General features: G+C 43.8%; 1 protein-coding gene across 1 annotated transcript in view; it reads left to right on the top strand.

Moving 5' to 3' along the window:
- atad2b (ATPase family AAA domain containing 2B) overlaps positions 1-16,216 on the top strand; it is a 117,391-nt gene that overhangs the window by 21,285 nt on the left and 79,890 nt on the right. Inside the window, exons 14-19 of the mRNA XM_084083035.1 lie at positions 2,655-2,814; positions 5,762-5,852; positions 6,782-7,090; positions 7,885-8,032; positions 8,724-8,910; positions 10,269-10,454. Of these exons, the coding sequence (XP_083939161.1) occupies positions 2,655-2,814; positions 5,762-5,852; positions 6,782-7,090; positions 7,885-8,032; positions 8,724-8,910; positions 10,269-10,454 (1,081 nt within the window). The remainder of the gene's footprint in view (positions 1-2,654; positions 2,815-5,761; positions 5,853-6,781; positions 7,091-7,884; positions 8,033-8,723; positions 8,911-10,268; positions 10,455-16,216) is intronic.

The raw sequence follows: 16,216 nt of genomic DNA, 5'->3' as shown, positions 1-16,216 counted from the left end.
AACGATCACATCGTGATGCCTTGTGAGCTTGCGTATATATAGGCTATTATGGTAAATCAGACTTAATGTATTAAGTCGATTATAGATTAATCAGGAAGCGTTGAATTTTTAGCGGTGCCAACCGCTCTACACTTGACTTTGTCCGTATGTCCGTCCGTCCGTCCGTCCGTCCGTCGTCCGTATGAGCCTGGGATGAGCACGGCAAAGAAGAAACAAATACAAACACACGCGCACACACAGACACACACACACACACACGGACGTGGACACTGCCTATGTCATCTTTCCTCTCATTGCCCACACGTACCACTGGTTATCAAAGAGGGGTCCAGGGACCCCCAACCTATGTTATGTCCGAGCACGGGATGAGCACGGGATTTTAAACAGCTACAACTCCAGTTCGCAGCATGCCACCAAGTCCACATTTGGTATGTGGACTTAGACCACCAATAGGGACGGGCATGAATTGCTGACGTTCTCAAAGCGGGCTCCAGGGACCCCCAGCGTCTGTTATGTCCCTCCGCCCGTATGAGCACGGGATGAGCACGGGATTTTAAACAGCTACAACTCCACTTTGCAGCATGCCACCAAGTCCACATTTGGTATGTGGCCTTAGACCAGCAATAGGCACGCGCATGAATTGATGAAGTTATCAAACAGGGGTCCAGGGACCCCCCGCGCCCGTATGAGCACGGGATGAGCACGGGATTTCAAACAGCTATAACTCCAGCTTGCAGCATGCCACCAAGTCCACATTTGGTATGTGGACTTAGACCACCAATAGGGACCAGCATGAATTGCTGAAGCCCCGCCCCCTCTGTCTTCCCATTGGCTGGCCTTCAAACAGCCATAACTCAAGTTCGCAGCATGCTACGGAGTACAAATTTTGAACATGGACTAAAACCACCAATAGGGACGAACTGTACTTACTTAAGCCCCGCCCCCTCTGTCTGCCCATTGGCTGGGCTTTAAACAGCCATTCTTCCAGTTTGCAGCATGCTACCAAGTACACATTTGGTAAGTGGACTCAGACCACCAATAGGGACAAACCGAAATGAGTTAAGCCCCGCCCCAAAGGCACCGCTTCCTTCACACAGGGTGTGATTTTTATGAAGTAATCTATAGAAAAACACCTAAGAAATTAGTTAATCATCAGTTACTGCCCTAGACGGGATGGGACAGTGTAGAGAAAGAAACAGGCAATTGAGTGAAGGAGGCAGATAGTTAGAAAAGCCATATAACAAAGGTCTCCAGAAAGAATTGAACTGGGGACGTTGCAATTATGTGGTCGAAGCATTATCTGGTCTGCTTGCCGCCAGCATGCCCGGGTATGTGTCATCTGAAGTTGGCCCTTTTTTTCTTCCACTTCCACAAAAGTTTGTTCAACTGTTCTGTAGACTTACTTTTCAGGGGCATACTAGTTTCCCCATAGGGAGAGTCAAGTAGCAGGAAATGGAATGGTGTATATCTCTGCATGCATATTCAGTCATTATCCAACAAACTGTGCGGTGAATTTTTATAAGTTTGCAGTGGCACTGAGACGCATTCTGCTGCTTAGAATTGCAAATTCTCAAATAAAAAAAACTGAACTGACTGGATGCTTTTTGTAAGAAATTAAAGAAAGAAAGAATGTTTTGTCAGTTGATGATTTAAAACACAACCACATCAAAGAGCAACAGTAACACTTTAACATTCCGTTTGGACCCATTCAACTGAACTACATCCATAAGAATACCCTGTGATTGGCAAGCATTGCATTGTTTACCCTAACCCCAAGGAAACTGACACAGTTGAGGAAAGGGGAGGTTTAAAGTGTAAAATATAATATTGACAATTTTTAAACAAAAGAGAGAAATATCAAATATGCATGCTGGTACATCCTGAGAGGTTCTATATGGTACACTGTTAGTGGGTCTACCAGTATTTTTCCAAAGACATACAGTATTTCTTTAAGCTTTCAAAATAACTCAGTAACTATAAGTAACTATTACTCTCTAAGTAACTATGAGGGATTTGTATTAAGGGTCATACTGTTACAATCCCTTATTTTGGTAGAATTAGTAAGCGCTGGGCAATATATCAAATCATTAAATATGATGGACATTTTTAATATAAACAATATATTTAACATGAAGATATTATTTTAATTAGGTGAAGATCATGCTGGTGCTCATGTGGATGAAACAGCAATAAAATGAACAAATGAAGGGCCAATGAATGCCAATAATAAAGGCCAACAGGGGGCCTTGTCGCTGCACTGGCGAATCCTGGTAGAGCGGGGAGGGGTTTTGGGAGAGATACAGATTCCTTGGCATGTGCTACACTCTACCGGAGAAACTCCCCACTGTCAGGTGGAAAGAAGCGGCTTGCGACTCAGAGGAGACAATGTGTACCAGAAGAGATGTGGTTGTCTACATCCTCCCAGGCCAACTGTGTGGGGTTAGCAACAACAGTGGGGAATTGGCAGAATAGCTTATTTCTTATTAATAGAAAATTTACTGTAGTAGAATATCAGTTAAAAGGCACTGTACTATATATGTTCCTGCACCACTGTTGAGTTGTGATTTCTACTGTCTTTAGCAGTTTCATCTATTTGCTGAATTGTACGTGTACAGTCATATACATACGATCTGTTTTGTGTTTCCTCTGTCCAGTTCTATCGTGTCCACTCTGCTGGCTCTGATGGATGGCTTGGACAGTAGAGGGGAGATAGTTGTCATCGGTGCTACAAACAGGCTTGACTCTATCGACCCGGCACTTAGGAGGCCTGGGCGCTTCGACCGGGAGTTTCTGTTCAGTCTGCCTGATAAGAAGGTGGGAAATGCACCACAATATTTTGATTTTTATGTATGTATGTATGTATGGCACTCGTGTACATGTATGCACACACACACACACACACGCAGACAGACACGCCACATGTTCAAGGAGTTTTCCAAACTGCTTTTCCCCCCATGTTTATTTTCAGTAAAACATGTTTGCCAATGTAATAATATTCGCTCCAACTTGCTTTAATATCAAGAGGATTTCTGCATACTACTAAAAGGTAGTTCTTCCTTTGCAGTTCACACAAGCACTTCAAGGCAGGAAGGCAGCGTTGCATTACGTGTACCGCATAGCAACATCCACACCTCTCAGGCCTCTTCCACAGCACAGCGTGCTATTTTACAACAAACACATGCACCACTGTGTGCACATACTAACGCATACTCGTTTACTCGGTTGGAGACGGAATTGTGTAATGCAGAAGTAACTGGTGCCTCTGTCATATACTGTAGGCTTACACCAGCTTCCTGCTAAGAACACAGTAATACAACCTGCTGGCTGTTTGCAAGGCTCACAACACCCTGCTGTTTTCTTACTCACTGCTGGTGTTGGTTTTTTGCAGGTCCTCATAAAACCCTTTTTATAATTCATTTCTATATTTTCTGCTAACATGTAGATCTTGCAGTCAGGGAGATTCATCTCATCATTAGTTCTCCTGCTAGATGTGTCTATAGTGTATGCTGGGATGTACTGTATATCTGACTCGGAGCAATTCATAGTGGACTTCTTATCCTGTCGGTTCTGTCTAATTGGTCACCTTGTTGCATCGTTTCCCACACAGCAGGATCATGGGTAATCAAAGCTTAATCTGCGGGCTGTCACAGCCTTAACCTCTCCAGCGGTGAGCTCTCACTGATAAAACACCCTGCTGATGTGGAAACTAGGCTACTTCAGACTCCCTGCACACCTCACCTTACAAATCACCCCCAACAGTCTCTGGGATGTTTGGCCTGATGCTTGGAGACAGTTGTCTGAGCCACAGTTGTGTCGAAGGTGTGAGGTATTGAAGAGCAAGGGTTTTTACTTTGTGGCCATTCTATGCCATCTAGAACAGGGGTTGTATGTACTGTATACCTGTCCCCTCAAATAACAACTCAGCTAATGCGGCTCCATGTTGCATCATGAAGCAGAAGCACCTCCAACCAAGCCTGGAAAGTGAGGGGTAAAATCCTGCCCTTGGAATAACTTGGGTAAAAAGAAAAATCAAAGTTGCCATACATTGAAAAATATGGAGGCAGCAGGTAACTGCCCATTGTAAGTACCTTCCCAGAGGGCTCCACTAAGACTTTCTCACCCCTGTGCACCAGCACTGCATATATTCTGAGGTACTGGCAGAGCATCGGTGACACTAAAGTGACATTTTACAGTCAACTAAAAGAGATGACATTTTATGGTCAACTAAAAGACAAAGTCTTTTATTGCCTTCTCTTTTGAAAATTGATGTGAGCAGTGCACTGACGTGACTGATGTAGCTCAATGGGAATATTTATCTGTGCTGATGCATCTTTAACCTTCATTGAGGTGTCTGTAGAGCTAGTGCCGAGGCATTGAGTATCAAAAGCCGGAAAATTGACAATTTGAGTAATCAAAACGGTTACTTTTATTAGAGCCGAGGGACTCAACCTATCAGCAATTTGACACTCCTTTGTCCAAAAATAATATACCCTGCCACATTGAATTCCGCAGGTTGAGCTGAGGGGCTGTGCTCAAACGTGACTTTCAATTAGACTATGTGCAGAAATGTGCACATAGTACCCACCTTAGTACCCTTAATTGCGTACTGCCACTTAACTGGGGAATTTGGTACATATGTTGGGAAGCTGTGCGCAATTGCACACGTCGTTCCCAAGTGCCCCCAGCGGGCCAAATTGTCACCTGAGTTTCAAAAGTGGATACAGCGATTGCGATGCAATGCGAGAGTGCTGACGAGCCAACACCAACTCAGGACTCCTGAATCTCTGCCCTCCACACCCTCCTGTCTAACATCAGGGTCTTGAGCTCTGTCTGTGTGTCTACAAAGGTGGTGCGCCTCTTTCCCTTCCTAGCCATGCCTTGTGTTGGCTCCCACAGTGTCAGTTTGCTTGCCACTAGTTCCGGGTGCCTGGCATAGTGCCCAGCCAGCCTCGTCCTTCTCTCTCTGACCTTGTCTGTGACCCGTGGGAGGCCCCGGTAGACATTCACGTTTTTGGTGTGGTCCGCCCATGTGACACCAAGTGCCATTTGTAGCATTCTTGTGTAGACGCAGTCCAGGGCCTTTTCCTGCTGTGCTGTGAGCATCCATGTCTCAGCCCCATACAGTGATTAACGACTACATACAAGACCAAACATAGTCACTACAGAATAGGAGGAGAGCGTCAACAATCGCCCACACATTCAAAGTCATACACAAAACGTGTACTTTATATGCTATGCTCAGATTTGATCATAAATTGTACTTGTTTGTTTCCGTTCATTTCTTCTCTCATTTCAATTTATTCGTTGAGTAACATTAGTAGTACATATTTTATTTAATTTATTTTCAGCTATTAGGCTGCCATCACGTGGCTTGTACTTTTAATGGACGTATTCTTGGTGCAAAATCAATGATGTACAGAGTGCCAAACGTAACTGTATATTAACAAAATGTTTCAGCACATTTATAGACCATCAGGCTTATGATTAAAACCATATTAACATCAGCATGCAGTCACTCGCCCCGGTGCATACTCTGCACTGTTGGATGTTTGTACAGTGCAGGCGGAAAGCTCCTGTTCACACATGACAATGTATGAAATGCAAACAAACCTAATACTGTAGTATAAACATTCCCATTTAGTCCTATACGTGAAATCTTTAGTAATTGAACAGGTTATGACAAATGGTTTATTTTGCTGTGTAATACATTTCTATTGTGCTCTCTCTCCCACCCTCTGCTTGTGTCTCTGACCCCCTGCAGGCAAGAAAGCACATCTTAGAAATCCACACACGGGACTGGAACCCAAAACTAGCTGAGCCGTTTGTGGATGAACTAGCAGAAAAATGTGTCGGTAAGAGACGAATAGCGAGTGCAATATCTGCTTGCCAGTGTAATTTATAGCTAGCCAGTGGGGAGCGGTAAAAGGTAGTGAGGAGAAATTAAGATACGCTTCGCCAACAATTCTACATCAATAGTAGCTCCGTTTCATGAGGCTCCATATGATTTAACACCCTGTTGTTTGTTTCTCTGCCGCCAAGGACTGCTCCCCGAACGCAGTCCTTAATAAACACAAACATTCAGGGGAAAACAAACAAATCACATCCACATTCTTATGGGAATTGATTTCATGTTTTAGGGTATTTTTCATGTAAAAGAAAAATTAGGTCACCATAATTACAGTGTTAAATTACAAACACAACATACATATTCATCCTCCATCACTTCCATCCCATCCATCTCTAAATACTCACTACAAAAAAATGCATGCAATTAGTTACATCACAGGTTGTCAAGGCATAGTACATACGAAGAAAAATTACAATAGTGAATACATTAAAATGAAGAGGATACACTGTATAATTTTTAAACAATATATGTACAGTATATATTAATACAAGTAATGAATAAAAAAGGGGGGTGATAATACAGGATAGAAATATCAAACCAAATGTCAGGACTTTGAGGCAAGTCTGTGCTAGATCTCTATCCCATTTATATTTGTACGACAGGTTATAGATAGACTTTATTGATCCAGAGGGGGAAATTTCAGTTAAGTTGGTCAGTTGTAAATTATTCTCCAGTTTCTCATACTGTACATCCGCAAAATCGAACCTGGACTTAACCTATAGCACTATTGAGAAGGTTTTCAAGTATTGATTCCTCTGGAATCTTGTCTTGTACCCAGCAGGGTCTTATCTGGACGTAGTTCAAGAATCTCATTTATGGAAGCTCATATTGGGCCAGGAACCACGTTTTAACTTCTCCTCTTCCTCCCCCAAGGCTACTGTGGCGCTGACATCAAAGCACTTTGCACTGAGGCGGCCTTGGCAGCGTTGAGGCGCCGCTACCCTCAGATCTACGGCAGCAGCGTCAAACTGCAGCTAGACGTCTCTTCCATCGTCCTGGGGCCCGGAGACTTCAGCCGGGCCCTGGGGACCATCGTCCCAGCCTCCCAGAGGGCTCTGGCCCCCCCGGGGCGAGCCCTGGCCCCTGCCCTCAGACCCCTGCTATCAAACTCTCTCGCCCTGGTTCTGAAGGCTCTGCTCCGAGTCTTCCCCCACGCTCAGCAGCACAGGGACAACACACACGGTGAGGATGTTATGTGTTATCCGTCACGTGGTCGTCTGATGCTCACACTTCTGTGTGCTCTCACACTCTTATCTTTTTTCACTGGGTAGGACAATTTGTCACAACTCTGGGCCCTCTCTCGGTGTCTTGCGCTCGCTCTCTTTCTTTGCTCTCTCCTTCCATCCATTATCAGGTTTCTCCCATACCCTTTTAAATGTATGGCAGAACACGTATCCCCCCCCGCCAGGAATATGGAGGTGATATAACAGAGAGCTGATAACCAAGCTAGCTCCTCTGGTAACACTTTTTGCTAACCGAATTCCCACAGCAGTCAATGGGGGAGTCGTTACGCTAAATTAGCTACAGCATGAGGGCTGACCAGAGGGAGATGTCTACCAGGAGATCTATCTCCTTGCACCCATTAATGACTTCAATTTCCCACAGAGCCTTATCTCTCTAATAACCCGTTACAGTTCTACTAATAGACCAGCTCTCCTTTGATTCTTTTTTTTCTGTTTTCTTTCTTTTTTGTGTGGGGGAAGGGGGGGTGCAGCTCTTAGCCAAGTGAGTTTTTCTTTTGTTAACGCAGACTCTGCTACTTTGAGGTTTTAGTTGTTGTTGTTTTTATGGAAATGAGCCTTGAAATGTGTTCTGAGGATTGAATTAGAAATAATAACAGTGATAACAACTGCAAATCACATCCATTCCGCATGGAGGCGTGTAGGGAAATGAATTTCTTTGTACTCCCACGTGGACATCTGTGTGCACTGTGCACGCACATGCAGTGTTATCTCTAAGCAGCTCTCCCCATCCAGGCGGTGACAATCAGCTGCTTGAGGATTTATACAGCGATGAAGACAATGAGGAAGGCTGTGCCTCCATCTACGACGTCCAGCCTGCCACATCTCCAAAGAGTCAGCTCTCCTCCCCTGCAACACACAAACCCTTCCTCCTCTTCTCCACGTAAGTCGAGAGCATAACAGCCTTTACCATACGACTCAAGATATTACAATACTTCCTAAATGTCTTCGATTAGTCAATGAAATGAAGTATCGGTATTAGGCAGCCCCCTAATACTGACTAGAGTACCAAACAATCCACAGCCATCACATTTTGCATTGCCTTCCTCTGCCATTGTTGTCAGACAATCTGGCTGTTCAGCGCTCCATGTGCTACCAGAATACAGCACTCTGAATTTATGACTAGAATGCACCTCGGTTGCTCTCCGACTCAGAATGTATTTATGAATGCACCGGTAGTCTCATATCACAAACAACATCACTATAATATAAATATATTGCCCTGCCCAAAATGAAAACTAATCCTGTGACTTTGCTGTTTGTTTTTGAAACTTGTTTTTTTTTGCCTTGTTTTGAGTCTAGATTAGGATTTACTTTAATTGTCTGCCAATGAATGTTGACTGAATGAAAGAAATGAAACATTTTATAACATAGGAGGGCTTCTTAAACGTTAAAACATCTTTTTGCGCTCAATAAGCCTAAACCCACAGGGGAGAAAATAAATGGGCCTTGCATATGTGTCGGTCCTGACCCCATAGTTCAAGTATTAGCATTTTGAGACGGGATACAGAGCTAATGATTAACCCCCAGCCTCCATATGTCGCTTCTCTATCCCCCCTTCCTCCCGGTCACAGCTCAGCCCTCCAGCAGCCCACAGCGTACCGGCCCCGGTTGCTGCTGGCTGGGCCCCCAGGCTCAGGGCAGACCTCCCACCTGGGACCTGCCTTGCTGCACCACCTGGACAAGCTGCCTGTTCACCGGTTGGACCTGCCCACACTCTACTCTGTCAGTGCCAAGACACCAGAGGAGTCATGTGCTCAGGTAACACACGCACACATGCGGTAAACTAACAGACATTTCTCATGTCATTTTGACATTGGTTTTAAGTGTAGTGTTGAAGTGAAAAGCTTGTGTGGTTTTTGGGGATGGAATATTAACTCCCTTATCACATGCATTCTTTCTGTGGCATGTATAAAAATGCTGATGGCACTGGAAAAGATCTAAGTGACAGAGGGTTCTATGAAAGAGGGTTCATTATTGGGGAATGGGATGGCAGGATCTTCAGTCACAAAGACCGCTCAACTGGCTGGTGTTTCAATATGAACAGTGACTAAAGTGACGTCTGCATTTTGATCTATGGGAAAGACATAGGGAAATTGTGGTTGAAAGCGCACATTTGATTATTGTGGTGCTCGAGCGTGTTATGAAATTAAATACAGAAGAGCAACTCTTCCTCACGTGACTGAGAATGTCAGTGCAGGAAGTGAACAGACTGTGTCAGCGAGAGCAGTGTCAACAAGACGGAGGAACAACATAGAGAGGTTATATTTTATTTGAAAGATGAATGCACATTTAAGAGATATGTGGTCTAAAAAACATTGGCACTGGTCTACAGAGATGTGGAAAAAAAGTGATATGGTCCAATGAGTCATCTTTCACAATATTCTCTACAAGTGGAGACTGAGAGTGTTTTTAACACTTGCCAAATGATGTGTGAATAATAGGCTTTGCTCCTTCAGCCACCATATCACAAACCAATTGAACACGTATGAGAGATGTTATACAGATGTGTCAAAACACCAAATGAGGGAATATCCTGCGTTAGAACATTGTCCAATCCCTCCAGTACAGTTCCTTACAATCTATGGGCCAACACAACAAATCTGAAAACAAACCAACTGCAACCATGGAGCTATATCATTATAAAGATGACAGAACACAGACATGAAATTGAGCTGTTTGAAGAGCGACTGGCATGAGTGGTTCGTCAAAAAAAGAAAAAGCATTTGTGTAACCAGTCTTCAAAACAGGAACAACAGTGAGTCTTGAAGGCTCAATCTGCCCTTGAAGGCTTCTTGGAAGGAGATTGTGAAATCCTTTGGAATTGGATCAATGCCCAATGATAAATATGATATGATAAATAAATATGATAAAGATGCAATGAATGCATCTATTTATCTTCCTGGGTTGAAACCGGGTTTCCGCTCCTGGGTTTTGTCTGCTTGTTTTCAGGACATTCTGGTTTGCTGAATGCAACACTGCCCCCTAGTGCACACATGCTTTAGGATGATAAGACAATACATCAAACACAAAACACTAGTGTCTGTATATGTTTGTATGGCATTTCCTGGGATCCTTTACCTGGTCTGACCCTTTTCTCCCCCCCCCCCCCCCACCAGGTGTTCAGGGAGGCCCGTCGGAGTGTACCAAGTGTTGTTTTCATGCCTCACGTCTCAGAGTGGTGGGAGGCGGTCAGTGACACGGTGAGGACCACTTTCCTCACGCTGCTGCACGACGTGCCCTCCTTCTGCCCCATCCTCGTCCTCGCCACGGCCGAGACGCACTACACTCAGCTGTCACACGAGGTAGGGTCTGGGTCACACACACGCGCACACACACAAACACGCACCTTTGAATTTAGAACAGTTGTGCTGTGAAGAAAACATCCAACGGATGTACAGGACTCACATGCAGTGGTTCTCAAACTTTTTCATGTCAAGAGCCCCCAACTTAATATGACCCCCACCTGATAATATTTTGTGCCAGGAATCCCCAAAAGAGAAGATTTATTAAAATAAATATATATATATTTTTAAATAGCAGATCTACAAGCTCAGCCGAAGTATAAAATAGGGTTAAAGTGGTTAAACTGATTTTGATACTATATTAACTCATTTGGCTGGGGACCCCCTGGAACCAACTCAAAGACCCCTGGGGGTCCCCGGACCCCACTTTGAGAACCAGAGTCAATGGATACAAACACACATAGAAACAAATGCACGCACACACATACACTACATGCACGTGCACTTAGAAATACAAATGCATACACAGAAAAACACACATGCTCAGTCACTCAGGCCTAAGCTGCGTGCACGCATTTGTTTTTATTTGGACATCGCCGCTTGATGCTTCGATTACTGTGTGTCTGGATGTTTTCAGGAGGTCTTAAAGGTGATATTGATAACATTTTTACGTAGACGAGTAATAAAAAGAGAGTAATAACATCCATAGAGCTTTAAAGGAATTGCATTGCTTTCCCCCCAACAAATGATTATGATTAGATTGTGGGATACTGATTTTAACAATTTTGACACACACACACACACACACACACACACACACACACACACACACACACACACACACACACACACACACACACACACACACACACACACACACACAGAGAGCGTGTCGCTATCAAGGTCGTTTTCATGTGTTTTGGCTGGATCTCCCTTTCCTGGTTATCTGTCCCTGCTGTCCTCCTCCATCCCTTCACCCCTCTGCTCCTGGATTTATCATTCTCTTTGTCCAAGCGGAGGACTGCTGGGACGGGGTTAAAGCCAGGGGGGAGGGAGGGGAGGGGGAAGAGAGAGAGAGAGAGAAATAGACAGAAAGAAGTACACTCCAGTCAGGCAACAGAAGGGCTTTAATTACATCTGGGGGTTGGCAGCCCACTATCTTCACTCCAGGATACGTGCACACACACACACACACACACACACACACACACACACACACACACGCACACACGCACACACGTACACACACACACACAAGCCAACTCATGCACATACCAAGTATTCTAGCCAAGTATTCCCTGTGTATTTTGTTCATGGTGTGTGTGTATTGTGTGTGTTGTGTGTCCGTGCTGCTGCAGGGTGAGAAACTGTGGTCGAATCATTTTTCTTTTCCCTCCCTGTTTCTTTTGTCTTTCCTTAAGCTTTGTTTTCGTATGCGCCTGCATGCACACACACACACACAGAGACTGCTGTTCTTCCGTATTGTTTTAAGGTGTCAGAAGCCAGCATATTAGTTGATTTCCAGCCTTGTATCGACGCATCATCCCTTTTGAAGGGATTAAAAATAAAAAGAAGTGGTCTCGTCCCTCACAACCTTTCAACCTCGCATGACGGATCTCCATCCTGGACTGCCAACCCCCGTTGCCCAATGATTTGGTCTGTAAAAATGCCTCACGTGTGGCCTTTGGCACTGTGACCGCTGACTCCCCGTGTGTTTGAGGCTGCAAATCCAATCAGCTCACCTTCAGTAGACTAGCCTCCCATTTGAAATTGATTGAAGATTGATTCCTTTGAAATGCGCCGCCCGCAATCTCAGTGCCATGTTTTGGTGCAGGGTTCAAATGCACAGGCTTAGAGGTCAGTGGGTTCAAGTTGTGTAGTGGCGGCGGATATTGAGTGAGTTGATGAGTCATTTCCCATTGGCGATGCTCTGAGGCTGGCTATGGCTAGTGTAATGAATAGAACACACCCACACACACACACACACACACACACACACACACACACACACACACACACACACACACACACACACACACACACACACACACACACACACACACACACATAAACACAGTTAACACACAACTCATTAGACACATTAAGCAGTCATCTCTGTTCCTTTGGCTTGGAGGGAGCTTATTGACTAGTTGGGCAGTACCCTGATTGCCAATATACAGTATGGAGAGTTGCCCTTGATGTTGTCTCCGCATACCCAAGGTGAGAAGGAGTGGTGGGTAATATTGAGGGACTGACCGTTTTGACACTTATATCGGTCATTATATCCCTTTTTTGACAACATCAGTATCAGAAATTGTGCGCATTTGCAAAAATATTTGATTTATTTTCTATGTATTTATTTGCTTGTACGTTTAAATGTTCAGATTGATTTCACAAGGTCCTCACAACCTTTTTAACAACTTAGTTTTGCTTAGTTTTTTACCCTTTTAACTAGTTATTTTCGTAATTAAGTAGTTTGTTTTGTTTGGTAAAGTGACTTTGGGTATTTTGAAAATTGCATGTATTATTATTTCAAGATTTTAGATTTAAAACATCGGCATCAGACCCAAAAATCTGGCATTGTTCGCGCTCTAGTAACATTGGTCCAGTGCCATTGCTGATTCAGAGAGGGAGAAAGAGGTGTTTGCAGGCTGTTGGGGATGAGAAAGGATTTCTGCCCAGGCTGCCCAAAAATGGGTTGCCAGTGACTAGTGTCTCATTTGGCTTAATTTTCTAAAGGCTACATGAGTGGATTTCTTTTGAAGGAGTTTGTTTAAGCCCACCTCAAGATTGATCTGACATCCTGTGTTTGTACGGGTGAGGTCTGTGGGGAGAGGCGTTTTGGACCTGATACGCGGGCACAGATACGCGGAGCGGTCCAGGGTGCTTCAAAGCGATCTGGCCATGTCCGCAAGTGTTGTTTGGTTCTCTGGCACAAACAACTTGGTGACAGCTGTTGCCTCAGCTCCAAACCTCAGCAGGGAAGGCTGTGTCCCTCCCCAGCCAAAAGTGACTATAAGCCTGGGCCCCAACTACAAAGGCTCCCTCCCTCAACATCCTCTCTCCCTGTCTCTCAGAACAGTTTCCTTTTTAGTGGAATAGATTGAAATGGAAGGAACATGTACGGTAACAGTTTACACCAGAGAGCGAAAAGGTGCTATTTAGTGAGTGGCATGTCAGTCTCGACTTTCTGATGCTTTGTCCTTACAATAAATGGGTTATAATGCATCATACTGTAAGTGCATAAGCACACTTGAATGTATTATGATAGCACTATGGATCAGAATGACATACGATGCATCATCATCACAATACATTAGTAGTCTGGTGGCACTGTGTTTTTCATCTACTATGCAGCTTCCACGGAAAGTATTTGGACCTTTGACTCTCATTTTTTGTGTGCAAATTTAATATGCGTTTGCTTAAGTCCTCATTTGTGTCTGAGATGAATGTAAATGCTGATTTATGCTTCTTATTGCGCTTAAACACAAGTGCTGCCCTTCACACCAGTTGGGGTGCAGAAAGGGGTGAACATGCGGGATTCTCTCTGCGGGATTTAGCCCTCATACTGGAAACCTCTGTAATACTGAATTGGTTCTAAAACAAGGCTATATTATAGTGATATTTCACTGTCATTACTAGTATGCAGTGTTAGTATCTTTCGCCGCAGGCTGAAAACCCACCTCTTCAGGAAACACGACCCTTCCTCTTTGCCTTGCCTACTTGTTAACTAGTTGTACGAACTCTTGTTTTTTAGTTTTATTGTTTTACTGGATCTTGTTTATTCGATACACTTACTTGTTTTAGCTCTTGCTCATTTGATTTTCCTATTTTGTCTCATCTGTTTAAGAAAGTAGGTAGCTGATATATTAATTGCACTTTTACCTAAGCGCTAGGTATACTTTTAGTTGCTTGTTTTAGAAGAGAATGCACTTAATACTTCTGGTGATTAGTAGTTTCGTTCCCTAACTATGTTGAATGCACTTATTGTAAGTCGCTTTGGATAAAAGTGTCTGCTAAATGACTGTAATGTAATGTTAGTAAAGGCATAGAGAATCAGCTTAAGTCTTTATAGTTTGTCATACCATACGACAGTGTTGCTTGGCAAAAGAAACCTGCATTGTTTGACTTTCATCTCTTAATTTTAATCACTTTTATATCTGTGCCCGACCTAATGTGAGCAGTTTCAGAGGCAGCAGTTAAATATGGATGTAGAACTTACTGCAGGTTCTTTGATGTCATTCAACCTACACAGTATCTCTGAAATCTGACTGAGGCTCTCGGAAGATAAGAATAGCCAGGAACCACAGAGGTGAACTGTGGTTTTGTGTGCGTGCATGTCTGAGTGCATGCCAGCTCCGCTGGTGTCTGTGTGTGTGAGTTTCAAAATTACCAGCTACCTCCATTGAAGCCATTGAACATTTTACAAAATGTCTTCAAAATAAAAAGCTGATGAGTGCTCAATTATAAGCATGAACATGTATCAAAATAATCACTTGCTCTTGAACGAGAACTCCACTCTCTACATTTCACAAGCAATATTTTCCATGGTTTGGAATGGTTTCCCCATTTTGGCATTTGACACTGCTGAATATTTATATATATCATATATAATATTTCGCCAACTGTGATGGAAGTGGGTTCTCTAAAACATTTGCAGAGGTTGTGGCTGTTTTTAAGCCAGGCGTCAATTCAAGAACTTATTCAGTTGAACAACATCTTGTTGCTAATTCTTACTTCTTTGAACTCCTGGAGTTACAACTATTCTAATAGCTTTCCAGAAAGACGAGGTGGAAAGAAAAGAGAGGTTGAGAGGCAGCAAGAGAAAGACACATACATAAACACATGGACAACCTTTTTTCCCCGCTCCGTTCCAGCACAGAGGATTTGTTACTCTAGCAGAGCAGGGGCTCAGTGTGGCTTAGGTGTTGTACTTCTGTGCTCCACTGATCTTAGGCCAGACAGACAGACAGACAGAACACCCACCTGCCTCCTTCCTCTTCATGAATCCTTCCATTTTCCCCTGCCTCCTTCCATCCATCCATCTGCCCATCCCTCCATCTGCCCATCCCGCCACCCATCCCTCCATCCCTATCTGCCATAATCTTGTTACCAGACTTCTCTTTATCAACCCCCCCTCTCCCCTCAGCTTCAATCTGGGCAGAATAAAATCATTACCTGGTGTTCACTACCAGACACTTAGACCCCAGGCCCCCCCCCCTGTCCTACTGAGGGGAGTTCGAGGACTTGACGAAGAGAGGGGGAAAAATATGAAATGTTAGGGAAAGAGGGAGAGAGAGAGAAAAAGAGAGAGGGAGGACAAACTTTTCAAGGAGAAGAGGAGTTGATCGATGTGAAATGCACAATGGGAAATGGGGGGTTGGAAAAGGGAGAGTGGGAGCTTAGTCAGCATCCCTGCCTCCCTCTGGACGAGCCCTCAGCTTCATCACAGTCTGAACTGGGAACTTTGAACCCACGCTCTTTGCCCCAGTGCAGGCAGGCAGCACTCTGGAAATCAACCTTCACCACTGACGCAATAAGCAGATAAGCAGGGAAGATGGGAAGGAAAGGTTAATTGTCAAGGGTGTTTGTATGAGTAATGCATGGTAATACATTTGTTTTGTAACAAATGGAAACTGAATGGAATTCTGATATTGAGATGTTTAACCACTTTATACTTTGTTGTACGTCAAATAGTGAAAATAGCCAAACTTGCAATGCTTCTTTTTTTTAGGTTTTTGAAAATTTCTTAATGGGGTTAAAATTCTATTTGAGGCAAGGCAAGTTTTTTTTAAAATCTTTTTCAGCAACTCAAGGTTAAA

The sequence above is a fragment of the Gymnoscopelus microlampas genome (genome assembly GCF_963454915.1).
Source record: "Gymnoscopelus microlampas genome assembly, chromosome: 16".
NCBI lineage: Eukaryota > Metazoa > Chordata > Actinopteri > Myctophiformes > Myctophidae > Gymnoscopelus > Gymnoscopelus microlampas.
This window is presented reverse-complemented; position numbering and strand designations above follow the sequence as displayed.